Source organism: Gymnogyps californianus, chromosome 28 (genome assembly GCF_018139145.2).
Source record: "Gymnogyps californianus isolate 813 chromosome 28, ASM1813914v2, whole genome shotgun sequence".
In the NCBI taxonomy this organism is placed as follows: Eukaryota; Metazoa; Chordata; class Aves; order Accipitriformes; family Cathartidae; genus Gymnogyps; species Gymnogyps californianus.
Genome location: NC_059498.1, coordinates 997,685 through 1,025,665, shown reverse-complemented (window position 1 = coordinate 1,025,665; position 27,981 = coordinate 997,685). Strand labels below are relative to the sequence as shown.

General features: G+C 57.0%; 1 protein-coding gene and 3 gene segments (V, D, J or C); all 4 read right to left on the bottom strand.

Moving 5' to 3' along the window:
• The window catches only part of LOC127026700 (M1-specific T cell receptor alpha chain-like), a 186,347-nt gene that overhangs the window by 111,661 nt on the left and 46,705 nt on the right, over positions 1-27,981 (bottom strand). The gene's annotated exons all lie outside the window — the stretch shown is intronic.
• Positions 530-1,530, bottom strand: LOC127026708 (Ig heavy chain V region 914-like). The segment is given in 2 exon segments: positions 530-1,066; positions 1,472-1,530. Coding segments are annotated over 2 exon segments (393 nt in total).
• LOC127026707 (immunoglobulin heavy variable 3-11-like) lies at positions 9,931-10,821 on the bottom strand. The segment is given in 2 exon segments: positions 9,931-10,363; positions 10,764-10,821. Coding segments are annotated over 2 exon segments (396 nt in total).
• LOC127026704 (Ig heavy chain V region C3-like) lies at positions 20,403-21,253 on the bottom strand. The segment is given in 2 exon segments: positions 20,403-20,789; positions 21,195-21,253. Coding segments are annotated over 2 exon segments (396 nt in total).

Below are 27,981 nucleotides of genomic sequence, written 5' to 3'. Positions count from 1 at the left end.
GCAGGGCAAAGCTGAGCTCATCAGTGAAGCTGGTGGTGCCTATGGGACAACATAGTTAAGAGAGGTCAAAACAGTGTTCAGCAGTGAGAAGCGAGGAAAGAAAGTGTGAGAAACAACCCTGTAGACACCAAGGTCAGTGAAGAAGGAGGGGGAGGAGGTGCTACAGGTGCCACAGCAGAGATTGCCCTGCAGCCTGTGGAAGAGACCATGGTGGAGCAGGTATTTCCCTGTGGCCTGTGCAGGATCTCATGGTAGAGCACGTGAATATGCCCTGACAGGAACTGGGGACTGTGGAGAGCCCACGCTGGAGCAGGTTTATCCTGAAGGCCAGCAGTTCTTGGGAAGGAAGCACCATGGAACTGTTCATGAAAGACTGCAGACCATGGGAGGGAGGAAGGAAGAGTAGAGATGAAGTGTTATGAATTGACCCCCACACCCCATTCCCCATCGCCCCTGCAGCACTGGGGGAGAGGAGGTAGAGGAGTATGGAATGAAGGAGTGAAGCTCAGCCTGGGAATAAGGTGTTTATAGTTTTTATTTTTCTGTCTCACCATGCTACTCTATTTTAATTGGCAATAAATTAAAATTCCTGCACTGCGCAGGAAAGGCCAGGAACACCTGCAGCGCACAGTGATGGCACCTCACTCAGTGGGAACAACCCTGAGCCCTCCCCCCAGCACTCTCCTGCCCCGCAGCTCTCACACCCAGGGCCGGGCCCCAGCAGGTTTGTGTTAAACCTCAGCTGGATTTCCTCTCTCCGTGTGAACAGCACAGAAGTAGCGGGCAGAGTCCCGGGGGTGCAGGGCACGCAGGGACAGAGATGCCTCAGACCGGGAATTGTCCCGGGAGGCTGTGGCTCGACCTTCCACTGATGTCCCGTAATTTGTATCATCCCAGTTCCAGCAGACGGACACCCACTCCAGACTGCCACCGGGTGCCTGACGGTACCACAGAATGTGATAATCCCCGAAGTCGAAGCCGGATCCGCGGCAGGAGAGGAGCACGGAGTCCCCGGGCGCTCGCAGCCCTCCGCCGGCCTCCACCAGCCTCAGCTGCGCCCACACCCCTGCGGACGGAGAGCGCAGGCGGCCGGGCAGGGCGCGCCCACGGCCCGAGGACGTTCACCCGCCGCCCCGGCGCCCCCCGCCCCGGCACAGCGACAGCCGCCACCCCCCTCGCTCCCGGCAAAGCCCCGCGCCCGGGGCAATGCCCCGCCTGCCCTCCCGGGGCTGAGCCGCGCCTGCTCCCGACACTTGGGCCCCGACCCGCGGCCCGAGAGCCGCCCTCGCCCTCGCCCTCGCCCTCTCCCGCCCACGCCACCCGCTCCCCGCTTCCCCGCTAAGGAAGGCGAGCGCCAGGCGACAGCGCGCCCGGCGCGGGAGCAGCCGCAGCCCCGGGGCCCCGGGACGGGCAGGGCCGCCCGCGGGCAGCCCCAGCCCCGGGCTCGCTGCCCTCCCCTCCCGGCTCTCACCTGCCGGCCCCGCGGCCAAGGACAAGGCCAGCAGCCACGGCCCCAGCCCGGGCGCCATGATGCCCTGCCGCGCCGGGGACGGCCGGCGCCGAAGAGGAGCCGAGCGGAGCCGCGCTGGGGCCCGCTCCTGCCCGCCCCGCCGCCTCGGCCCCTCGCCGGGGCTGCGCCCACGCCGCTGCCCGCCCCCAACAGACCCGGCCCGGCCCGGCCCGGCCCGGCCCCCCGGTGCCGCGGCCCCCTCGGGGGAGGAGGGGGAAGAGGAGGAGGAGGAGGAGGAGGAGGGGGGGAGGAGGAGGAGGAGGAAGAGGAGTTAGGGCGGGGGAGGGACGCGGGGCAGGGGCCTCGGCGCAGGAGGAGCGCGGCGCCCCGGCAGACGAAGGCTCCTGTCCCTTGGCTCCCAGCGCGGCTCCGGCGCTGTCCCGGCTTGTCGCCCTGCCGAGCCCTGCGGAAGGGGGTCGGCGCCCCGGCCAGGCGCAGCTGGGGCCGGCCCCGGCCCCGGCCCCGGCCCCGGCCCCGGCCTCGGCGCCAGGGACGGGCTGTCGGCCCGCAGCGTCCCCTCGCAGGACCCTCCCCGTGCCCCGCACCCCCAGCCCGCCCTGGCCTCGCTCCCGGCCCCTGCCCGCGGGGACCAAAACGCACAGAGGGTCGTGCTGCCATCCAGAGGGACCTCGACAGGCTGGAGAAAAGGACTGACGGGACCGTCCTGCAGTTCAACAAGGGCAAGAGCAAAGTCCTGCACCTGGGCGAAAAAAACCCCATGCACCAGGGTAGGCTGGGGGATGCTCAGATGGAAAGCACAGTCCAGAAAAGAACCCCAGGGTTCTGGTGGACAACAACTTGACCAGAAATTTGCCCTTGTGGCAAAGAAGGTTAACGGTACCCTGGGCTGCATTAGACAAAGTATTGCCAGCAGGTCAGGGAGGTGATCCTTCCCCTCTAGTCCGCACTGGTGAGGTCACACCTGGAGTACTGGGTCCACTTCTTGGCTCCCCAGTACAGGAGAGGCTTGGGCATACAGGAGAGAGGCCAGTGAAGGCCGAGAAAGTGATAATGGGACTGGAGCACCTCTTGCACGAGGAAAAGCGGAGAGAGCTGGGACTGTTTACCCTGGAGAAGAGAAGGCTCAGGGGGGATCTCACCCATAGATACAGGAAGGGAGGGTGCAGGGAAGGCAGAGCCAAGCTCTTTTCAGTTGTGCTCAGGGACAGGACAAGAGGCAATGTGCACAAACTTTCTGTGGTTTTGTAGGTGATCTGTGCCAGGGCAAAGGGGAAAACTCAAACTCGGACTTTGCTGTTCCCCTGATGACTCCCGGAATCAGCTTTTTACAGGAGTGTTGAGGAAAATTTGCTTTTGTCTTTTGGCTACAAGCCTCAAAGCTGGAACGTAAGAGAGAATACGCAAGTGATACAATAGTAGTGTGGGCGGGTAAAAAAGTAGCACACAGAGGAGTCAGGAGAGCTATTCAGCATGGTTATGTTTGCTGTGTTACTGGCGTCTGCCGTATTTATGGTGTGTGGTCTTCTGTTAGCTCTTGTGGTGTGGTGTTCTTCTGTAAAGTTGCAGATATAGCTACATACGCATGTGATGAGGTTGTACAACCACGTACACAAACCCAGAGCCTGGCTTTGGAAGGACGGGGAATAACATGCATCCCCATTTGACCGGTTGACTGGCCGCTTCCTGGAGCCTGAGAGGCCTGCTGCGGGCCACAGCTTGTTGCTGGAGGCAGCGTTCCTGGACAGAGGGCAGGGCAGGGCAGGGGAGGGGAGGGAAGTCAATCACACCCAAAGGCCACTGCCGGAGGATTGCAGGGGGTACGTGGCAGCACGTTGGCAGCGCATGAGGTCAGGAGGAAAGAGTAGAGATCTTCCTCCCAGTCAGAAACCCAAGGACGCAAGAGTACTCCCAAAGCATTTCCAGCCCCCAAAGCTGTCTCTTAAAAGCTCGGGCTGGCCATCAGGCCTGATGCTGTCCTTTCAGGCTCCCCAGAAAGGGCATAAGAAAAGGGGAGCAGAAGAGGAGCCAGTTTTGCTCCTAGGGTGGTAGAAGAGTTGAGGCTGTAAGGGACCTCTGGAAAAGGTCTAGTTTAACCCTCCTGCTTGAAGCAGGGTCAACTGGCGTTGAGTAGGTGTACTGGGTGCCGCTGGGATGGAGTTAATTTTCTTCACAGCAGCCTGTATGGGCAGCTGTGATTTTTGTGACCAAAACCGTGTTGGTAACACACTGATGGTTTAGCTATTGCTGAACAGTGCTTATGCAGCGTCAGGGCCTTCTCTGTTTCTCTTGTTGCCCCACCAGCTGTACAGCTGACCATAACCGGCCAAAGGGATATTCCATACCGCATGACGTCATGCAAAGCAATAAAAGCTGGGGGAAAGAAGGTGGGGGAAAGGGGGATATTTGGAGTTATGACATTTGTCTTTCCCAAGTAACCGTTATGCGTGATGAAGGCCTGCTTTCCTGGAAACGGCTAAACATCTGCCCGCGGATGGGAAGTAGAGAATGCATTTATTATTTTGCACGGTTTGTGCGTGCAGCTTTGGCTTTACTTATTAAACTCTCTTTATCCCAACACACAAGTCTTCTCACTTTTACCCTTCCGATTCTGTCTCCCATCCCACTGTGGAGGGAGTAAGTGAGGCGCTGTTTGGGGCTTAGCTGCCATGTCGGGTCAAGCCACCACAGTAGGCTGCTCACAACGTCATCCAGTTCAGTTCTGAATACCTCCAAGAACGGAGACTGCCTGTTCCAGCTGTCACCTCGACAGTAAAAACCCAGTTCTCTCAGGCTCTCCTTCTATGTCAGATGCTCCCTTCGTCATCTTCATGGCCCTTCATTGCATTTGCTCTCGTATGTCCACGTCTCGCCCGTGCTGGGGCACCCAGGACTGGACGCAGTAGTTCACAGGCTCACCAGTGCTGAGTTCAAGACCACCCATCCCAACAATCAAGGAGTCAGGTAGAAATGCTAGGAGGCCTGCATGGATAAAGAAGGCTAGGGAAAATGCGGGACCACTGCTGAAAGGGGTGGATAACTCGGTGACAGGTACTGAATGCCTTACGCACCTCAGTCTTTACTAGCAAGACTGGCCTTCAGCACTCCCACGTCCCAGAGTCCAGGGAGAAAGGCTGGAGCAAGGAAGATGCACCCTTGCACTGTTCGTGTCACTGAGCACTTACCTAGTCCATCATAAATAGCTTTGTCTACAACGTTGCTATGAGAGACAGTGCTGAAAGCGTAACTAAATTCAGAATACACAACATCTGCTCCCTCCTCATCCACCAAGACCATCGTCTTCTTGTAGAAGGCTTGAAGTTTGGTTAAGCCTGACTTCCAGTTCACAAACCCATGCTGACTCTTCCCAATCACCTTTTTGTCCTTCATATGTTTGGGAATGGTTTGCAGAACTGTTTGCTCCATCGCCTTTGGAGGAACCTAGATGAGGCTGATAGGCCTGGAGGTCCTCAGATCCTCCCTCTTGACAGTGGGACTGTCCTTTTCTTTCTTGCAGTCCATAGAAACTTCTCCCAATCACTGTGACATGTCTAAGACTATTGAGAGCGGCCTCACAGTGACATCAGCCAGCTCTCTCAGCACTCTTAGCTGCACCCTATCAGTTCCCACAGAGTTGTGTCCCTCCGGGTTCTTTAACTATGCCTTGGCATTGTCCTCCTCCGCTGACATAAGTCTTCCTGGCTCTGGACGCTCTCAATGGGGTCAGAGACCTGGGATTCCTGAAAGCCAGTATTGCCTGCAAAGAATGAGTCAAAGAAGATCCCTCCCAGAGCACCTTTGCCTGAATTTCTCCTTCCTCAAGGAGTTCCTCAGTTCCTCAGCCTGAAGGAGGTGATCTCTGAAAATCAAGCAGCTCTCCTAGACTCCTCCTCTGTCCAGGACCATAGCCCATGGCATTCTTCCAAGCAGATCCCTGAAGAGCCCAAATTCTGCTCTCCTGAAGTCCAGGGCTCCGGTCCTGCTTTTTGCATTGCTCCCTCCTCTCTGGATCCTGAGCTCAAACACCGCATGATCACTGCAGTCAAGGCTGCCCCTCACCTTCACATCCACCACCAATTCTTCCGCTGATGAACTTTTCATCAGTGCACTCCCAAAAACTGCTCGACTGCTTGTGCCCTGATGTGCTGTCCCACCAGCCAACATTTGGCATGGTTCACGTCCCCCCAAGGACCAGGGCCAGTGAACGTGAGGCTTCTTCCAGTCGTCTGAAGAAGGCCTTCTCCACCTCTTGTTCCTGATCAGCTGATCTGGAGTAGCCTCCCACCACAATGCCGATCTGCTCTCTAATCCTGACCTGTAGGCTGTCAGCTGGCTCATCGTACGTCCCAAAGCAGAGCTCCATGAATTCCAGCTGCTCTCTCGCAGAAAGGGCAATTCCCCATCCTCGCCTTCCCACCCTGTCTTTCCTAAGCAGCCCGGCTCCATCCACCACAGTACTTCCGTAACCTACCCCACCGCATCTCCATGATCCCATAGCTCTGCAACCAAGCCACGGAGGAAAAAACGGGCCACGCTGGACAGGAGCCCAGGCAACGTGCAATAACCTGCCCGTCACCATACAGCCTCCGAGGTTCCCAGAACAGATCCTCCTGCACGGTCTCAGCCGTTCAACCACATTTCCCTTCACTGCCTTTTACTGCAAGCACGCCAAAGGTCTGTTTCCCGCACCTGCCATTGCGTGACACCAACATCTAGCTAGCGGCTGCTAGAAAGAAATGCTGAGAAGTCTGTATTCTCTGTCAGTCAGGTTTTGGTCCACTCTGCTGCAGAGATGCTCCAGGGTGAGTCTAACACCACAGTAATACACTGCTTCATCCCCTTGCTTTGCTGCCTGGATCTGCAGTCTGAATCTGTTCTGGGAGCTCTCCACTGTTCCCTTAAAGCGGTCCTGGAAACCTTCTCCAAAGGCATCACTCCCTCGCCAAATCCAGTCCAGAGTGCCACGTGGCCCCTGCCGGTACCAGAACAGGTAGTAGCTGCTCATACTGTCTCCACTCATGCTGCACTGGAAGGTGGCTCCATCTCCCCCTTGCACGGCCACTTCCCTGATGTGTTGCTCCAAGGCCACGTGGCCAGTGACTGCTGCAGAGAGCGAGAACAAGCCATGATCACTCCAAGATTCAGCAAAGGTCAGGGCAACACTGGTGGCGCCATTCTGATAGCACTGGACTAGTGGGAGGACTAAATCCTTCTCTTTGAACCCAGCTGACAAAGATGGGCAGAGAAATAGAGCTGGTACCAGGAATCAGGGTTCACGAGGAGGGAGACACCACATTTCCCTCCCTCCTTTTCCCTGTCAGACAAGGAACTTTTTCTGATTTTCCCACTTAAGGCAAGCAGTTTTTGCACCTGGGGACAAATCCCTTTGTCTTTGCCAAGCTGGGATGGTGACGAACCCACTCTCCTGTCTGCTCTGCAAGACAGGGCCAAGTTTCCTGTCCCTGAAACTGCTCTGCAAGCACACAGGACCTCTCACAGGCACGTGGGGCTTGGGCCCTACGCTGCCACCCTCAACCCGGTCTTTGCAAGATGGGTTGCAGTGCCCCACGAGCAGAGTGTCCAGTCCAAGTGCAAAGCGTTAGGCCCCAAGATATGGCAGCAGCAAGTAGGTGCCCTGCCTGTCCCCACGCTGCAGAGGAGGCAGGCTGGACGGAGGTGCCTGACTCACAGCTAGAAGAGAAGGAGGGCTGTTCCCACCGCACTCCACAGGGATGGGTGGAGAGGTAGAGGCGGGGGACAGGTCAGGCTGCAAGCGGTCAGCACAGCTCCACAGAGCTGTGCAGACCACAGGGGCATGCTCAGTTCCCGGGGGGCATCACCCCTTCCTTTCACTTACCTACGATGGGCAATAACCCCACACACACGGCACTCCACATGACCGGGCCCGCTCCGTCTCGCCTCTCTCCAGCTTCACTCTGCCTGCAGAACAGTTCTGCCCACGTCTTCCCTGTCTGTGCCTCTGTGACCGTAGTCAGTCCTAGTCCCTCCTAGACGCTCCCTCGGTCTATGACAACAGTGAAGGTGAGAGGCGGGGCTGGAGGAGCAGGAGTTGAAGCTGTTGCTGCACTCCCGGGTCTCTCTCACCCTGCAGGGTGCAACAACAGAGCGCTCGCTCCGCAGGAAAACCTCTGGTGGGCAAAAGGTGACGTGTTGCTCTAGAGCCACCCCTGACCTTCCTCTCAAAAAGGACTGCAGGCTGCTGCTGGGACCTTGGAACTGGCCCTGAGGGTGGCAGGTCATCCTCCCACTGGCCCCCTGCCCTTTGCTGCTGCTCCCGGATAGGACCCCCCTGAGCCCAGCTCTGCTTGGATAGGGCACCCCTAGGCAGGCATGCTCCCCACCCTGCTCCCTCCCCTCTGGCCCAGCACCCTCCTCGCTCCCCCGTGCTGACACTTCTCCCGCTGCCTCTTCCCGTCAAAGCCCTCCCAGACCCCCCAGGCAGCAAAGGGCAGGTGAGATCCGAGACATGCTTGCTGCTGAAGCTCTGGGGTACGTGTGCAGGTTCAAGCCACCCAGCTCATCCCCCAAAACTCATATGCACAGGACTCAGCAGGGACCAGGCTGGTGGGGCTCCTCAGCAGAGCAGGGACACTCCCTTCTCTGTGATCCTCCTGCTCAGCAGGAACCCAGAGCTCCCCTACGACCACAGGATGGGACACCTACTGAGCCCTGACACAGTGTCACCGTCCTGACTGGTAGCACCGTTGCGGGGAGCATTGCCCACTCCACGCTGCCCCTCCACAGTCTGTCTGAATCCTTCCCCTCTCCTCTCTTCTTCTGGGTGCTCCAACATGACCTATTGACGAGAGGATCCAGGGCAGGCGTGGCAAGGGGAGTTGCAGAGGGTAGAGGAGCCCACTGAAACTGGAGGCTTGACGCTGGGAAAAGAAGCAGGGGGATGCAGGGCCAGGGTGGCCTAAGGTGCACTGGGACACTCGGAGCTGCCCCAGCATGGCAGGACATGCCAGGTTCCCTACAGCCTCAAGCCCACGGAGGGCTGGAGTTCTGGCACAGAGCACCCTCCATATCCTCCTTGCTGGGGTTCCTCGCAAAAATCCATGCTGGCTCTCAGCGTACACACATGAGCATAAATGCAAATGGAGCCAACACTAACACCACAACAAAGAGACTATTCATCATGTCCAGGGGAAAAGACGCTCTGCAGCTCAGCTCCTGCTGTAACACTACTCTGGGGCTCCCTGAACAATATGAGGTGTCAAAACTCAATTCTTCTCTGGCTTTCCATGCTCAAATTTTAGTTCTTCAGTGCTCACTGTGCTTCTTCCTATAAAAGCCTCCTTCCCTGTTGCTTTCTGCCTGTGGGAGAGCCTGAGAAGGAAGGAAGAAGGTTAAGATCATGTTCATGGTTGTGGGTGTGCTTGTGGGAGACGCTGCTGCTGCTGCTGCTGCTGCTGCTGCTGCTGCTGCTGCTGCTGCAGCAGCAGCTCTGTGCCTGTTTCTGGGAAAAGCCAGCCCACACTAGTCTTGAAAGGACTTATTGCAGCCAACCACAAAAGACCTGGCTGGATTTAACCCCCCTCCTTCCACTTCTGCCCTGGCCCTGCCTCTGTTTCAAGCACTGTGCCCTTTTCCAGCTCTCTGGTGCTGCAGAAATAGGTGGCCGTGTCTGCAGCTGATGGCAAGAGCACTTCCAGCGACAGCTGGTTCCTGGAGGGGTCTGCAGAGCTGGTGACTCGGGTCTGGAAGGATGAAGCAACGTGCTGGAGTCCCGTGAAAGGATACTGCAACACTATATGCTGCAGGTCTCTGCCAGCAGTCTGACGGATCCAGTCCCAAGCGTAGCTGCTGTCGGTGATGGGTGCACCAGAGACGTGGCAGGTAAGCGTGAGAGACTCCGAGACCTTCCCTACCGCGGGGCCAGAGGCCTCTGTCTGCACCTGAGAAAGGGCACCTGCGACCCCAGGAGACAAGGATGAACAGGCAGGAACAGCTCAAGCAATCGCTTCATCTACTCCACCACTTCCCTGGGCTTCTGCTTGTGATCTTCGGCAACCAGCAGCTGCAAACACACCTGCTCACAAGCTCTTGCTCCCATTATAATCTCAGATCTGGGAGAGAAACACACACTTCCCCATTCTCCCACTGTGCTCCCAAATGACCCTCTGTACTTTCCCCATTTCCTCTGCTCACCCCTCAGGCAGCAAAACTTGTGGCCTGGACTGAGTCGGCCTGAGCCACGCCCAAACCCAGAGCAGGGCTATTCACACACCTCACCACTTGGGCCATGACTGGGTACCCGTACTATTGGGAACAGCAAAATATGTTTGCAACGGTGAAGGAATTTTGGAGTGTGAGAGGAGAGAGAGTTTGCATGACACATGGGAAGATGGCAAGCAGAAGGGTTAGAGATCATTTGGGGACAGAAAAAGGCAGGACGTCTCTGTTGTTAGAATCAAACATTTGAAAACTTTATGCTGTAACTACACGGCTCCCTAGGAGTAACACTGAACATCTATGGACACACCTCCCTTTCAGCTCCGAGGGCCAGAGCTGGGACCCTGGCGAGTGGTTTCTGTTAAAGCTCGGCTGGATTTCCTCTCTCCGTGCGAACAGCACAGAAGTAGCGGGCAGAGTCGTGGGGGTGCAGGAGGTGCAGGATGAGAGATGCCTCGGACTGGGAATTGTCCCGGGAGGCTGTGGCTCGACCTTCCACTGCGGGCCCGAATTGAGTCCGTGATGAATAATGGCTTATCCAGGACACCCACTCGAGTTTGCCACCGGGTGCCTGACGGTACCACCGAACATAATGATTCACGAAGGGGAAGCCAGATCCGCGGCAGGAGAGGAGCACGGAGTCCCCGGGCGCTCGCAGCCCTCCGCCGGCCTCCACCAGCCTCAGCTGCGCCCACACCCCTGCGGACGGAGAGCGCAGGCGGCCGGGCAGGGCGCGCCCACGGCCCGAGGACGTTCACCCGCCGCCCCGGCGCCCCCCGCCCCGGCACAGCGACAGCCGCCACCCCCCTCGCTCCCGGCAAAGCCCCGCGCCCGGGGCAATGCCCCGCCTGCCCTCCTCGGGGCTGAGCCGCGCCTGCTCCCGACACTTGGGCCCCGACCCGCGGCCCGAGAGCCGCCCTCGCCCTCGCCCTCTCCCGCCCACGCCACCCGCTCCCCGCTTCCCCGCTAAGGAAGGCGAGCGCCAGGCGGCAGCGCGCCCGGCGCGGGAGCAGCCGCAGCCCCGGGGCCCCGGGACGGGCAGGGCCGCCCGCGGGCAGCCCCAGCCCCGGGCTCGCTGCCCTCCCCTCCCGGCTCTCACCTGCCGGCCCCGCGGCCAAGGACAAGGCCAGCAGCCACGGCCCCAGCCCGGGCGCCATCGTGCCCTGCCGCGCCGGGGACGGCCGGCGCCGAAGAGGAGCCGAGCGGAGCCGCGCTGGGGCCCGCTCCTGCCCGCCCCGCCGCCTCGGCCCCTCGCCGGGGCTGCGCCCACGCCGCTGCCCGCCCCCAACAGACCCGGCCCGGCCCGGCCCGGCCCCCCGGTGCCGCGGCCCCCTCGGGGGGGGAGGGGGAAGAGGAGGAGGAGTAGGAGGAGGAGGAGGAGGAGGAAGAGGAGTTAGGGCGGGGGAGGGACGCGGGGCAGGGGCCTCGGCGCAGGAGGAGCGCGGCGCCCCGGCAGACGAAGGCTCCTGTCCCTTGGCTCCCAGCGCGGCTCCGGCGCTGTCCCGGCTTGTCGCCCTGCCGAGCCCTGCGGAAGGGGGTCGGCGCCCCGGCCAGGCGCAGCTGGGGCCGGCTCCGGCCCCGGCCCCGGCCCCAGCGCCAGGGACGGGCTGTCGGCCCGCAGCGTCCCCTCGCAGGACCCTCCCCGTGCCCCGCACCCCCAGCCCGCCCTGGCCTCGCTCCCGGCCCCTGCCCGCGGGGACCAAAACGCACAGAGGGTCGTGCTGCCATCCGGAGGGACCTCGACAGGCTGGAGAAAAGGACTGACGGGACCGTCCTGCAGTTCAACAAGGGCAAGAGCAAAGTCCTGCACCTGGGCGGAAAAAACCCCATGCACCAGGGTAGGCTGGGGGACGCTCAGATGGAAAGCACAGTCCAGAAAAGAACCCCAGGGTTCTGGTGGACAACAACTTGACCAGAAATTTGCCCTTGTGGCAAAGAAGGTTAACGGTACCCTGGGCTGCATTAGACAAAGTATTGCCAGCAGGTCAGGGAGGTGATCCTTCCCCTCTAGTCCGCACTGGTGAGGTCACACCTGGAGTACTGGGTCCACTTCTTGGCTCCCCAGTACAGGAGAGGCTTGGGCATACAGGAGAGAGGCCAGTGAAGGCCGAGAAAGTGATAATGGGACTGGAGCACCTCTTGCACGAGGAAAAGCAGAGAGAGCTGGGACTGTTTACCCTGGAGAAGAGAAGGCTCAGGGGGGATCTCACCCATAGATACAGGAAGGGAGGGTGCAGGGAAGGCAGAGCCAAGCTCTTTTCAGTTGTGCTCAGGGACAGGACAAGAGGCAATGTGCACAAACTTTCTGTGGTTTTGTAGGTGATCTGTGCCAGGGCAAAGGGGAAAACTCAAACTCGGACTTTGCTGTTCCCCTGATGACTCCCGGAATCAGCTTTTTACAGGAGTGTTGAGGAAAATTTGCTTTTGTCTTTTGGCTACAAGCCTCAAAGCTGGAACGTAAGAGAGAATACGCAAGTGATACAATAGTAGTGTGGGCGGGTAAAAAAGTAGCACACAGAGGAGTCAGGAGAGCTATTCAGCATGGTTATGTTTGCTGTGTTACTGGCGTCTGCCGTATTTATGGTGTGTGGTCTTCTGTTAGCTCTTGTGGTGTGGTGTTCTTCTGTAAAGTTGCAGATATAGCTACATACGCATGTGATGAGGTTGTACAACCACGTACACAAACCCAGAGCCTGGCTTTGGAAGGACGGGGAATAACATGCATCCCCATTTGACCGGTTGACTGGCCGCTTCCTGGAGCCTGAGAGGCCTGCTGCGGGCCACAGCTTGTTGCTGGAGGCAGCGTTCCTGGACAGAGGGCAGGGCAGGGCAGGGGAGGGGAGGGAAGTCAATCACACCCAAAGGCCACTGCCGGAGGATTGCAGGGGGTACGTGGCAGCACGTTGGCAGCGCATGAGGTCAGGAGGAAAGAGTAGAGATCTTCCTCCCAGTCAGAAACCCAAGGACGCAAGAGTACTCCCAAAGCATTTCCAGCCCCCAAAGCTGTCTCTTAAAAGCTCGGGCTGGCCATCAGGCCTGATGCTGTCCTTTCAGGCTCCCCAGAAAGGGCATAAGAAAAGGGGAGCAGAAGAGGAGCCAGTTTTGCTCCTAGGGTGGTAGAAGAGTTGAGGCTGTAAGGGACCTCTGGAAAAGGTCTAGTTTAACCCTCCTGCTTGAAGCAGGGTCAACTGGCGTTGAGTAGGTGTACTGGGTGCCGCTGGGATGGAGTTAATTTTCTTCACAGCAGCCTGTATGGGCAGCTGTGATTTTTGTGACCAAAACCGTGTTGGTAACACACTGATGGTTTAGCTATTGCTGAACAGTGCTTATGCAGCGTCAGGGCCTTCTCTGTTTCTCTTGTTGCCCCACCAGCTGTACAGCTGACCATAACCGGCCAAAGGGATATTCCATACCGCATGACGTCATGCAAAGCAATAAAAGCTGGGGGAAAGAAGGTGGGGGAAAGGGGGATATTTGGAGTTATGACATTTGTCTTTCCCAAGTAACCGTTATGCATGATGAAGGCCTGCTTTCCTGGAAACGGCTAAACATCTGCCCGCGGATGGGAAGTAGAGAATGCATTTATTATTTTGCACGGTTTGTGCGTGCAGCTTTGGCTTTACTTATTAAACTCTCTTTATCCCAACACACAAGTCTTCTCACTTTTACCCTTCCGATTCTGCCTCCCATCCCACTGTGGGGGGAGTAAGTGAGGCGCTGTTTGGGGCTTAGCTGCCATGTCGGGTCAAGCCACCACAGTAGGCTGCCCACAACGTTGTCCAGTTCAGTTCTGACTACCTCCAAGAACGGAGACTGCCTGTTCCAGCTGTCACCTCGACAGTAAAAACCCAGTTCTCTCAGGCTCTCCTTCTATGTCAGATGCTCCCTTCGTCATCTTCATGGCCATAGAAACTTCTCCCAATCACTGTGACACATCTTCATGGCCCTTCATTGCATTTGCTCTCGTATGTCCACATCTCGCCCGTGCTGGGGCGCCCAGGACTGGACGCAGTAGTTCACAGGCTCACCAGTGCTGAGTTCAAGACCACCCATCCCAACGATCAAGGAGTCAGGTAGAAATGCTAGGAGGCCTGCATGGATAAAGAAGGCTAGGGAAAATGCGGGACCACTGCTGAAAGGGGTGGATAACTCGGTGACAGGTACTGAATGCCTTATGCACCTCAGTCTTTACTAGCAAGACTGGCCTTCAGCACTCCCACGTCCCAGAGTCCAGGGAGAAAGGCTGGAGCAAGGAAGATGCACCCTTGCACTGTTCGTGTCACTGAGCACTTACCTAGTCCATCATAAATAGCTTTGTCTACAACGTTGCTATGAGAGACAGTGCTGAAAGCGTAACTAAATTCAGAATACACAACATCTGCTCCCTCCTCATTCACCAAGACCATCGTCTTCTTGTAGAAGGCTTGAAGTTTGGTTAAGCCTGACTTCCAGTTCACAAACCCATGCTGACTCTTCCCAATCACCTTTTTGTCCTTCATATGTTTGGGAATGGTTTGCAGAACTGTTTGCTCCATCGCCTTTGGAGGAACCTAGATGAGGCTGATAGGCCTGGAGGTCCTCAGATCCTCCCTCTTGACAGTGGGACTGTCCTTTTCTTTCTTGCAGTCCACAGAAACTTCTCCCAATCACTGTGACATGTCTAAGACTATTGAGAGCGGCCTCACAGTGACATCAGCCAGCTCTCAGCACTCTTGGCTGCACCCTATCAGTTCCCACAGAGTTGTGTCCCTCCGGGTTCTTTAACTATGCCTTGGCATTGTCCTCCTCCGCTGACATAAGTCTTCCTGGCTCTGGACGCTCTCAATGGGGTCAGAGACCTGGGATTCCTGAAAGCCAGTATTGCCTGCAAAGAATGAGTCAAAGAAGATCCCTCCCAGAGCACCTTTGCCTGAATTTCTCCTTCCTCAAGAAGTTCCTCAGTTCCTCAGCCTGAAGGAGGTGATCTCTGAAAATCAAGCAGCTCTCCTAGACTCCTCCTCTGTCCAGGACCATAACCCATGGCATTCTTCCAAGCAGATCCCTGAAGAGCCCAAATTCTGCTCTCCTGAAGTCCAGGGCTCCGGTCCTGCTTTTTGCATTGCTCCCTCCTCTCTGGATCCTGAGCTCAAACACTGCATGATCACCGCAGTCAAGGCTGCCCCTCACCTTCACATCCACCACCAATTCTTCCGCTGATGAACTTTTCATCAGTGCACTCCCAAAAACTGCTTGACTGCTTGTGCCCTGATGTGCTGTCCCACCAGCCAACATTTGGCATGGTTCACGTCCCCCCCAAGGACCAGGGCCAGTGAACGTGAGGCTTCTTCCAGTCGTCTGAAGAAGGCCTTCTCCACCTCTTGTTCCTGATCAGCTGATCTGGAGTAGCCTCCCACCACAATGCCGATCTGCTCTCTAATCCTGACCTGTAGGCTGTCAGCTGGCTCATCGTACGTCCCAAAGCAGAGCTCCATGAATTCCAGCTGCTCTCTCGCAGAAAGGGCAATTCCCCATCCTCGCCTTCCCACCCTGTCTTTCCTAAGCAGCCCGGCTCCATCCACCACAGTACTTCCGTAACCTACCCCACCGCATCTCCATGATCCCATAGCTCTGCAACCAAGCCACGGAGGAAAAAACGGGCCACGCTGGACAGGAGCCCAGGCAACGTGCAATAACCTGCCCGTCACCATACAGCCTCCGAGGTTCCCAGAACAGATCCTCCTGCACGGTCTCAGCCGTTCAACCACATTTCCCTTCACTGCCTTTTACTGCAAGCACGCCAAAGGTCTGTTTCCCGCACCTGCCATTGCGTGACACCAACATCTAGCTAGCGGCTGCTAGAAAGAAGTGCTGAGAAGTCTGTATTCTCTATCAGTCAGGTTTTGGTCCACTCTGCTGCAGAGATGCTCCAGGGTGAGTCTAACACCACAGTAATACACTGCTTCATCCCCTTGCTTTGCTGCCTGGATCTGCAGTCTGAATCTGTTCTGGGAGCTCTCCACTGTTCCCTTAAAGCGATCCTGGAAACCTTCTCCAAAGGCATCACTCCCTCGCCAAATCCAGTCCAGAGTGCCACGTGGCCCCTGCCGGTACCAGAACAGGTAGTAGCTGCTCATACTGTCTCCACTCATGCTGCACTGGAAGGTGACTCCATCTCCCCCTTGCACGGCCACTTCCCTGATGTGTTGCTCCAAGGCCACGTGGCCGGTGACTGCTGCAGAGAGCGAGAACAAGCCATGATCACTCCAAGATTCAGCAAAGGTCAGGGCAACACTGGTGGCGCCATTCTGATAGCACTGGACTAGTGGGAGGACTAAATCCTTCTCTTTGAACCCAGCTGACAAAGATGGGCAGAGAAATAGAGCTGGTACCAGGAATCAGGGTTCACGAGGAGGGAGACACCACATTTCCCTCCCTCCTTTTCCCTGTCAGACAAGGAACTTTTTCTGATTTTCCCACTTAAGGCAAGCAGTTTTTGCACCTGGGGACAAATCCCTTTGTCTTTGCCAAGCTGGGATGGTGACGAACCCACTCTCCTGTCTGCTCTGCAAGATGGGTTGCAGTGCCCCACGAGCAGAGTGTCCAGTCCAAGTGCAAAGCGTTAGGCCCCAAGATATGGCAGCAGCAAGAAGGTGCCCTGCCTGTCCCCACGCTGCAGAGGAGGCAGGCTGGACGGAGGTGCCTGACTCACGGCTAGAAGAAAAGGAGGGCTGTTCCCACTGCACTCCACAGGGATGGGTGGAGAGGTAGAGGCGGGGGACAGGTCAGGCTGCAAGCGGTCAGCACAGCTCCACAGAGCTGTGCAGACCACAGGGGCATGCTCAGTTCCCGGGGGGCATCACCCCTTCCTTTCACTTACCTACGATGGGCAATAACCCCCCACACACGGCACTCCACGTGGCCAGGCCCGCTCTGTCTCGCCTCTCTCCAGCTTCACTCTGCCTGCAGAACAGTTCTGCCCACGTCTTCCCTGTCTGTGCCTCTGTGACCGTAGTCAGTCCTAGTCCCTCCTAGACGCTCCCTCGGTCTATGACAACAGTGAAGGTGAGAGGCGGGGCTGGAGGAGCAGGAGTTGAAGCTGTTGCTGCACTCCCGGGTCTCTCTCACCCTGCAGGGTGCAACAACAGAGCGCTCGCTCCGCAGGAAAACCTCTGGTGGGCAAAAGGTGACGTGTTGCTCTAGAGCCACCCCTGACCTTCCTCTCAAAAAGGACTGCAGGCTGCTGCTGGGACCTTGGAACTGGCCCTGAGGTGGCAGGTCATCCTCCCACTGGCCCCCTGCCCTTTCCTGCTGCTGAGCTGCTGCTTCCCGGATAGGACCCCCCTGAGCCCAGCTCTGCTTGGATAGGGCACCCCTAGGCAGGCATGCTCCCCACCCTGCTCCCTCCCCTCTGGCCCAGCACCCTCCTCGCTCCCCCGTGCTGACACTTCTCCCGCTGCCTCTTCCCGTCAAAGCCCTCCCAGACCCCCCAGGCAGCAAAGGCAGCAAAGGGCAGGTGAGATCCGAGACATGCTTGCTGCTGAAGCTCTGGGGTACGTGTGCAGGTTCAGGCCGCCCAGCTCATCCCCCAAAACTCATATGCACAGGACTCAGCAGGGACCAGGCTGGTGGGGCTCCTCAGCAGAGCAGGGACACTCCCTTCTCTGTGATCCTCCTGCTCAGCAGGAACCCAGAGCTCCCCCTACGACCACAGGATGGGACACCTACTGAGCCCTGACACAGTGTCACCGTCCTGACTGGTAGCACCATTGTCATCGTCCTGACTGGTAGCACCATTGCGGGGAGCATTGCCCACTCCACACTGCCCCTCCACAGTCTGTCTGAATCCCTCCCCTCTCCTCTCTTCTTCTGGGTGCTCCAACATGACCTATTGACGAGAGGATCCAGGGCAGGCGTGGCAAGGGGAGTTGCAGAGGGTAGAGGAGCCCACTGAAACTGGAGGCTTGAGGCTGGGAAAAGAAGCAGGGGGATGCAGGGCCAGGGTGGCCTAAGGTGCACTGGGACACTCGGAGCTGCCCCAGCATGGCAGGACATGCCAGGTTCCCTACAGCCTCAAGCCCACGGAGGGCTGGAGTTCTGGCACAGAGCACCCTCCATATCCTCCTTGCTGGGGTTCCTCGCAAAAATCCATGCTGGCTCTCAGCGTACACACATGAGCATAAATGCAAATGGAGCCAACACTAACACCACAACAAAGAGACTATTCATCATGTCCAGGGAAAAGACGCTCTGCAGCTCAGCTCCTGCTGTTCCACTACTCTGGGGCTCCCTGAACAATATGAGGTGTCAAAACTCAATTCTTCTCTGGCTTTCCATGCTCAAATTTTAGTTCTTCAGTGCTCACTGTGCTTCTTCCTATAAAAGCCTCCTTCCCTGTTGCTTTCTGCCTGTGGGAGAGCCTGAGAAGGAAGGAAGAAGGTTAAGATCATGTTCATGGTTGTGGGTGCGCCTGTGGGAGACGCTGCTACTGCAGCAGCACCTCTGTGCCTGTTTCTGGGAAAAGCCAGCCCACACTAGTCTTGAGAGGACTTATTGCAGCCAACCACAAAAGACCTGGCTGGATTTAACCCCCCTCCTTCCACTTCTGCCCTGGCCCTGCCTCTGTTTCAAGCACTGTGCCCTTTTCCAGCTCTCTGGTGCTGCAGAAATAGGTGGCCGTGTCTGCAGCTGATGGCAAGAGCACTTCCAGCGACAGCTGGTTCCTGGAGGGGTCTGCAGGGCTGGTGACTCGGGTCTGGAAGGACGAAGCAACGTGCTGGAGTCCCGTGAAAGGATACTGCAACACTCTATGCTGCAGGTCTCTGCCAGCAGTCTGACGGATCCAGTCCCAAGCGTAGCTGCTGTCGGTGATGGGTGCACCAGAGACGTGGCAGGTAAGCGTGAGAGACTCCGAGACCTTCCCTACCGCGGGGCCAGAGGCCTCTGTCTGCACCTGAGAAAGGGCACCTGCGACCCCGGGAGACAAGGATGAACATGCCGCGATAGCTCAAGACATGCCCTCTGAATGTCAGAAAACCCTTTTTCAGTGTATGGGTGAGGGAGCACTGGCACAGGTTGTCCAGGAAGCTTGTGGAGTCTCCGTGCTTGGAGATATTCAAAAGATGTCTGGACATAGCCCTGGGCAACAGAACAGGCTCTAGGTGGCCCTGCTGGAGTGGAGGGGTTGGGCCAGATGATCTCTGGAGGTCCCTACCAACCTCAGTCATTAAGTGATTCTGTGAGTAGAGGGGAAGGATCATCGCCTCAATTTATGCAACGCATGAGAGGCAGGAAAGGGTGTGCTAAGTTCCAACTCCTCCTCTGCCCCTGTCCTATTAGCAAGGATGGGCAATGACACCGCAGGCAGGCTGTCACACATGGGCAGAACAGCTCCTGCTCACCTCTCCCCAGCTCCTCTCTGCCCACAGATCTGCTCTGCTCAGTTTTCCCACATCAGGTTTCCCCCCGTAAGGGCTGGAAGGCATGTCCTATGAGGAGCGGCTAAGGACTTTGGGTTTGTCTAGTTTGGAGAAAAGGAGGCTGAGGGGCGACCTCGTTGCTCTCTGCAGCTTCCTGAGGAGGGGACGTCGAGAGGGAGGTGCTGATCTCTTCTCCCTGGTATCCAGTGATAGGACGCCTGGGAATGGTTCAAAGGTGCGCCAGGGGAGGTTTAGACGGGACCTTAGGAAGCATTTCTTTACTGAGAGGGTGGTCAAACACTGCAACAGGCTTCCTAGAGAGGTGGTCAATGCCCCAAGCCTGTTAGTTTTTAAGAGGCATTTGGGCAAGGCCCTTAATAACATGCCTTAACTTGGTCAGCCCTGAACTGGCCAAGCAGTTGGACTAGATGATCACTGTAGGGCCCTTCCAACTGAAATAGTCTAGGCTATGCTATTCTGTTCTCTTTTCTGGACCACTGACAGCACCCAGCCACGATGAGACCCCCCTCTCTCTGACCCCAGGCACAGTCCACTCACTGACTCACCACTGAGATGGGCTGTGACCCCCATGAACATGCAGGAGGGGACAAAGCTGATGGTGGTCAGGCACGCCCCAAGTGTCTCTCATTGTGGTCCCTGCAGGGTGCAGTAATAGAGCGCACTGTCCCCCAGTTCCAGCCCGGTGATGATCAGCGTCCCGGAGATCTTGTCAGCCTGGCAGGAAAAACCTCTTGCGGGCAAAAGGGGCTGTGTGGCTGTAGGAGCCGCCTCGGCCCTTGCTCTGCAGCAAGTACTGCAGCGGTCCACCGGGACGCTGCCGATACCAGGCCACGTAAATATAGGAGGCGTTGGAGCTGTAAGTGCATCGTAAGGTCCCGGTATTCCCTGCTCGCCACCACACTGTAGACCTCGTCGCCTGGATCTCATCACCCTGAGATGCACCTGAAACAAAAGCAAGGCTGTTCCATCACTGCTTTGCTCTCACTGGCGCAAGGAAATGGCCCACAAAAGGGTCAATGGAAGCAAGCAGTGGTGTTGCCAGGCAATGGTGCGGCCGAAGCCCAAGGGCTTTGCGTACCCCAGGGAAGAAGGGGGCCAAGGGAAGGCAGAGAGGGGCTGCAGGCAGGCAGAGCGGCCAGCCTGGTGGGGTGACAGAAACACATTGAACCACCTCCTCAGAATAAAACACTGCATTTGGGACTCAGGAGATGGAAATTGGCGGTGCCAGGAAAGGAGCTCTTGCAGAAAGGCAAGGACCACCCTGCGGTGCGCAGTGATGGCCACTCTCTTCCTGAGAACAGTCCTGAGCCACCTCAGCACTCGCCGGCTCCAGACCTCGTGCAGCCTGGACCGGGCCCCAGCAGGTTTGTGTTAAAGCTCGGCTGGATTTCCTCTCTCCGTGCGAACAGCACAGAAGTAGCGGGCAGAGTCCCGGGGGTGCAGGGCACGCAGGGACAGAGATGCCTCAGACCGGGAATTGTCCCGGGAGGCTGTGGCTCGACCTTCCACTGACTGCCCGAACCGAATGACTGACGAATCATAGCTGATAACGGACACCCACTCCAGACTGCCACCAGGTGCCTGACGGTACCACCAAAGGTTAAAACTCCCGAAGGTGAAGCCGGATCCGCGGCAGGAGAGGAGCACGTAGTCCCCGGGCGCTCGCAGCCCTCCGCCGGCCGCCTCCAGCCTCAGCTGCGCCCACACCCCTGCGGACGGAGAGCGCAGGCGGCCGGGCAGGGCGCGCCCACGGCCCGAGGACGTTCACCCGCCGCCCCGGCGCCCCCCGCCCCGGCACAGCGACAGCCGCCACCCCCCTCGCTCCCGGCAAAGCCCCGCGCCCGGGGCAATGCCCCGCCTGCCCTCCTCGGGGCTGAGCCGCGCCTGCTCCCGACACTTGGGCCCCGACCCGCGGCCTGAGAGCCGCCCTCGCCCTCGCCCTCGCCCTCTCCCGCCCACGCCACCCGCTCCCCGCTTCCCCGCTAAGGAAGGCGAGCGCCAGGCGACAGCGCGCCCGGCGCGGAGCAGCCGCAGCCCCGGGGCCCCGGGACGGGCAGGGCCGCCCGCGGGCAGCCCCAGCCCCGGGCTCGCTGCCCTCCCCTCCCGGCTCTCACCTGCCGGCCCCGCGGCCAAGGACAAGGCCAGCAGCCACGGCCCCAGCCCGGGCGCCATGATGCCCTGCCGCGCCGGGGACGGCCGGCGCCGAAGAGGAGCCGAGCGGAGCCGCGCTGGGGCCCGCTCCTGCCCGCCCCGCCGCCTCGGCCCCTCGCCGGGGCTGCGCCCACGCCGCTGCCCGCCCCCAACAGACCCGGCCCGGCCCGGCCCCCCGGTGCCGCGGCCCCCTCGGGGGAGGGGGAGGAGGAGGAGGAGGAGGAGGAGGAAGAAGAGGAGTTAGGGCGGGGGAGGGACGCGGGGCAGGGGCCTCGGCGCAGGAGGAGCGCGGCGCCCCGGCAGACGAAGGCTCCTGTCCCTTGGCTCCCAGCGCGGCTCCGGCGCTGTCCCGGCTTGTCGCCCTGCCGAGCCCTGCGGAAGGAGGTCGGCGCCCCGGCCAGGCGCAGCTCGGGCCGGCTCCAGCCCCGGCCCCGGCCCCGGCCCCGGCCCCGGCCCCGGCCCGGCGCCAGGGACGGGCTGTCGGCCCGCAGCGTCCCCTCGCAGGACCCTCCCCGTGCCCCGCACCCCCAGCCCGCCCTGGCCTCGCTCCCGGCCCCTGCCCGCGGGGACCAAAACGCACAGAGGGTCGTGCTGCCATCCAGAGGGACCTCGACAGGCTGGAGAAAAGGACTGACGGGACCGTCCTGCAGTTCAACAAGGGCAAGAGCAAAGTCCTGCACCTGGGCGAAAAAACCCCATGCACCAGGGTAGGCTGGGGGACGCTCAGATGGAAAGCACAGTCCAGAAAAGAACCCCAGGGTTCTGGTGGACAACAACTTGACCAGAAATTTGCCCTTGTGGCAAAGAAGGTTAACGGTACCCTGGGCTGCATTAGACAAAGTATTGCCAGCAGGTCAGGGAGGTGATCCTTCCCCTCTAGTCCGCACTGGTGAGGTCACACCTGGAGTACTGGGTCCACTTCTTGGCTCCCCAGTACAGGAGAGGCTTGGGCATACAGGAGAGAGGCCAGTGAAGGCCGAGAAAGTGATAATGGGACTGGAGCACCTCTTGCACGAGGAAAAGCGGAGAGAGCTGGGACTGTTTACCCTGGAGAAGAGAAGGCTCAGGGGGGATCTCACCCATAGATACAGGAAGGGAGGGTGCAGGGAAGGCAGGGCCAAGCTCTTTTCAGTTGTGCTCAGGGACAGGACAAGAGGCAATGTGCACAAACTTTCTGTGGTTTTGTAGGTGATCTGTGCCAGGGCAAAGGGGAAAACTCAAACTCGGACTTTGCTGTTCCCCTGATGACTCCGGAATCAGCTTTTTACAGGAGTGTTGAGGAAAATTTGCTTTTCTCTTTTGGCTACAAGCCTCAAAGCTGGAACGTAAGAGAGAATACGCAAGTGATACAATAGTAGTGTGGGCGGGTAAAAAAGTAGCACACAGAGGAGTCAGGAGAGCTATTCAGCATGGTTATGTTTGCTGTGTTACTGGCGTCTGCCGTATTTATGGTGTGTGGTCTTCTGTTAGCTCTTGTGGTGTGGTGTTCTTCTGTAAAGTTGCAGATATAGCTACATATGCATGTGATGAGGTTGTACAACCACGTACACAAACCCAGAGCCTGGCTTTGGAAGGACGGGGAATAACATGCATCCCCATTTGACCGGTTGACTGGCTGCTTCCTGGAGCCTGAGAGGCCTGCTGCGGGCCACAGCTTGTTGCTGGAGGCAGCGTTCCTGGATAGAGGGCAGGGCAGGGGAGGGGAGGGGAGGGAAGTCAATCACACCCAAAGGCCGCTGCCGGAGGATTGCAGGGGTACGTGGCAGCACGTTGGCAGCGCGTGAGGTCAGGAGGAAAGAGTAGAGATCTTCCTCCCAGTCAGAAACCCAAGGACGCAAGAGTACTCCCAAAGCATTTCCAGCCCCCAAAGCTGTCTCTTAAAAGCTCGGGCTGGCCATCAGGCCTGATGCTGTCCTTTCAGGCTCCCAGAAAGGGCATAAGAAAAGGGGAGCAGAAGAGGAGCCAGTTTTGCTCCTAGGGTGGTAGAAGAGTTGAGGCTGTAAGGGACCTCTGGAAAAGGTCTAGTTTAACCCTCCTGCTTGAAGCAGGGTCAACTGGCGTTGAGTAGGTGTACTGGGTGCCGCTGGGATGGAGTTAATTTTCTTCACAGCAGCCTGTATGGGCAGCTGTGATTTTTGTGACCAAAACCGTGTTGGTAACACACTGATGGTTTAGCTATTGCTGAACAGTGCTTATGCAGGGCCTTCTCTGTTTCTCTTGTTGCCCCACCAGCTGTACAGCTGACCATAACCGGCCAAAGGGATATTCCATACCGCATGACGTCATGCGAAGCAATAAAAGCTGGGGGAAAGAAGGTGGGGGAAAGGGGGATATTTGGAGTTATGACATTTGTCTTTCCCAAGTAACCGTTATGCGTGATGAAGGCCTGCTTTCCTGGAAACGGCTAAACATCTGCCCGCGGATGGGAAGTAGAGAATGCATTTATTATTTTGCATGGTTTGTGCGTGCAGCTTTGGCTTTACTTATTAAACTCTCTTTATCCCAACACGCAAGTCTTCTCACTTTTACCCTTCCGATTCTGTCTCCCATCCCACTGTGGGGGGAGTAAGTGAGGCGCTGTTTGGGGCTTAGCTGCCATGTCGGGTCAAGCCACCACAGTAGGCTGCTCACAACGTCATCCAGTTCAGTTCTCACTACCTCCAAGAACGGAGACTGCCTGTTCCAGCTGTCACCTCGACAGTAAAAACCCAGTTCTCTCAGGCTCTCCTTCTATGTCAGATGCTCCCTTCGTCATCTTCATGGCCATAGAAACTTCTCCCAATCACTGTGACACATCTTCATGGCCCTTCATTGCATTTGCTCTCGTATGTCCACATCTCGCCCGTGCTGGGGCGCCCAGGACTGGATGCAGTAGTTCACAGGCTCACCAGTGCTGAGTTCAAGACCACCCATTCCAACGATCAAGGAGTCAGGTAGAAATGCTAGGAGGCCTGCATGGATAAAGAAGGCTAGGGAAAATGCGGGACCACTGCTGAAAGGGGTGGATAACTCGGTGACAGGTACTGAATGCCTTATGCACCTCAGTCTTTACTAGCAAGACTGGCCTTCAGCACTCCCACGTCCCAGAGTCCAGGGAGAAAGGCTGGAGCAAGGAAGATGCACCCTTGCACTGTTCGTGTCACTGAGCACTTACCTAGTTCTATTGGGTCTAGCTGAGATGGAGTTCATTTTCCCTACAGCAGCCCTTGCAGTGCTGTGCTCTGTATTGGTAGCTAGAACAGTGTTGATAACACACCAGTGTTTTGGCTACTGCTGAGCAGTGCTCCCACAGCATCAAGGCTGTCTCTCCAACATTGCCCCCCCACCAGTAGGCTGGGGGTGGGCAAGATCTTGGGAGGGGACAGATCCAGGACAGCTGACCCAAACTGACCAAAGGGATATTCCATACCATATGACGTCTGCTCAGTATAAAAGCTAGGGGGAGGAGGAGGAAGTGGGGGGCATTCGTTTATTTACGTTTGTCTTCCAGAGCAACCACTACGTGTACCGAAACCCTGCTTCCCGGGAAGTGGCCGAACATCGCCTGCTGATGGGAAGTAGAGAATAAAATCTTTTGTTTTCGTTTGCTTTCACGCGCGACCTTTGCTTCTGCTTTATTAAACTGCCCTTATGTCGCCCTACGAGCCTTTCGTTTTATTTTCTCCCCCTGTCCAGTTGAGGAGGGGGAGTGATAGAGCGGCTTTGGTGGGCACCTGGCATCCGGCCAGGGTCAACCCACTACAGTCCTTTTTTTGCGCCCAACGTGGGGCAAGACAACGGCAGTTTTGTATTAAGCGTGCTATAGCTATAGTAGTTATTAAGTGGCAAGCTCCTGTGTGGGTCACGGAGTTTGTTGGCTGCACTGCTTATCTCCTTATTTTGCTGAGCTTGGGAACATGTTAATAGAAATAATGGCTCTGTGCTTTGCCCTGGCATTGACGGCCTTGCTGTGCTGGGGGAGCTATTTTGTGGGAAGGATGAAGGAACTTGGGAACTTGCTGGTACAAACAATGGCTATGTGCTTTGTCCTGGCATTGATGGCCTTGCTGTGCTGCGGTAGCTCTTGGGCCTGTCCGGACAGGACCAGTTGTGCAAAATGTACTCTACATTGCAGCTGGGGAGCATGGTCTCACCTGGAGCCTCTGGCAGAAAACATCAGGAGAAACCCAAGGTCGACCATTAGGGTTTTGGAGCCGGGGGTATCGAGGATCAGAAGCCCACTACACCCCAACTGAAAAAGAGATACTAGCAGCATATGACGGGGTTCGAGCCGCTTCAGAAGTTGTTGGTACAGAAGCATATCTCGTCTTGGCACCACGATTGCCTGTGCTACACTGGATGTTCAAAGGAAACATCCCCTCTACACACCATGCAACCAGCGCTACATGGAGTAAGTGGGTAGTGTTAATCACGCAACGAGCTCGACTGGGGAAACCCAACCACCCAGGAATCCTGGAAGAGATCATGGACTGGCCAGAAGGCAGAGATTTTGGAGCATTGCCTGAAGATGTGGCTCGTGCCCAAGAGACACCACCATATAATGAGTTATCAGAAGATGAAAGGCGTTATGCTTTGTTTACTGATGGATCCTGTCGTGTGGTAGGAAACCATCGGAAATGGAAAGCTGCTGTGTGGAGTCCCACACGACAAGTTGTTGAGGCCACTGGAGGAGAAGGTGAGTCAAGTCAGTTTGCAGAAGTGAAAGCCATCCAGCTAGCCCTAGAGATTGCTGAACGAGAAAAGTGGCCAGTACTCTATCTCTATACTGACTCCTGGATGGTGGCTAATGCCCTATGGGGGTGGCTGCAGCAGTGGAAGAAGACCAATTGGCAGCGCAGGGGTAAAACCATCTGGGCTGCTGCATCATGGCAGGACATTGCTGCCCGGGTAGAAAACATGGCTCTAAAGGTACGTCATGTAGATGCTCACATGCCCAAAAGCCACGCCACTGAAGAACATCAAAACAATGAACAGGTAGACAAGGCTGCCAAAATTGAAGTATCTCAGGTGGACCTGGACTGGGAGCGTAAGGGTGAGCTATTTGTAGCTCAATGGGCCCACAAAACATCGGGACATCTAGGGAGAGATGCAACATACAGATGGGCTCGTGATCGAGGGGTGGACCTGACCATGGAGGCCATCACACAGGTCACTCATGAATGTGAAACGTGCTGCAATCAAGCGAGCCACACGAGTAAAATCTCCCTGGAACAGAGGGCGGTGGCTGGGTTTTCAATATGGCGAGGCCTGGCAAATTGACTATATTGGACCACTGCCACGAACATGCCAAGGCAAGCGCTACATACTCACCGTGGTGGAAGCAACTACTGGCCGGCTAGAAACATACACTGTAAACCATGCCGCTGCCCGAAACACCATCTTAGGCCTCGAAAGGCAAATTTTGTGGTGACATGGTACTCTGGAAAGAATTGAATCAGATAATGGGACTCATTTCTGGAATAACCTCATAAACTCCTGGGCAAAGAAACACGGCATTGAGTGGGTGTATCACATCCCCTATCACCCACAAGCCTCTGGAAAGATTGAGAGGTATAATGGACTGTTAAAGACTATGTTGAGAGCATTGGGCAATGGGGCATGGAAGCACTGGGATACAAATTTAGCAGAAGCCACTTGGCTAGTTAACACCAGAGGGTCTGCTAACCGTCCTGGTCCTGCCCAAACAAAACCCCTACATACTGTGGGAGGAGATAAGGTCCCCATAGTGCACATGGGGAAGTGGCTGGGGAAGGCGGTATGGATTGCTCCTCCCATGGGAAAAGGCAAACCCATTCGTGGGATTGTCTTTGCTCAAGGACCTGGGTATACTTGGTGGGTAATGCGGAAGGATGGGGAGACCCGGTGTGTGCCTCAAGGAGATTTAACCTTGGGGGAAAAATAATCTGTGATGTGAGTTGTATGTTGTAGGAAGTAATGCAGCAGGAATGACCTGAACTGACGAAGAGCGAGTTTCACAAGGAACAAGACGAGTGCAACGATGACTGAAACCAAGCCAGTGTTGGTGCTCAATAATCAAACATACTGCTTCTCCTGTCCTGAACATCCATCTTGACAGACGGGGCCCAAGTCACAGCCTGTTTGTGAACATCTGGAGGAGTGCAAGAAGCCCATGGAATGGGAGAGTAATATCTCTCTGTTAAAGACAGAAGATAGTAGTTACTGAGAATGTGTAAATCTGTATGTTGGGTATAAAGATGGTTTAAGTCCTAAGTGTTGGTAAGAAGGGATTTCAGTAATGAGAATTAAATACGATGGGATGGTTAGAAGATATATGTATACGTACGTGTGTATTAAATTATGTGGGACCTGAGCATGAAGCAAATGGTATGGAATAAGGGGTGGAGATTGTATTGGGTCTAGCTGAGATGGAGTTCATTTTCCCTATAGCAGCCCTCGTAGTGCTGTGGTCTGTATTGGTAGCTAGAACAGTGTTGATAACACACCAGTGTTTTGGCTACTGCTGAGCAGTGCTCCCACAGCATCAAGGCTGTCTCTCCAACATTGCCCCCCCACCAGTAGGCTGGGGGTGGGCAAGATCTTGGGAGGGGACAGATCCAGGACAGCTGACCCAAACTGACCAAAGGGATATTCCATACCATATGACGTCTGCTCAGTATAAAAGCTAGGGGGAGGAGGAGGAAGTGGGGGGCATTCGTTTATTTACGTTTGTCTTCCAGAGCAACCACTACGTGTACCGAAACCCTGCTTCCCGGGAAGTGGCCGAACATC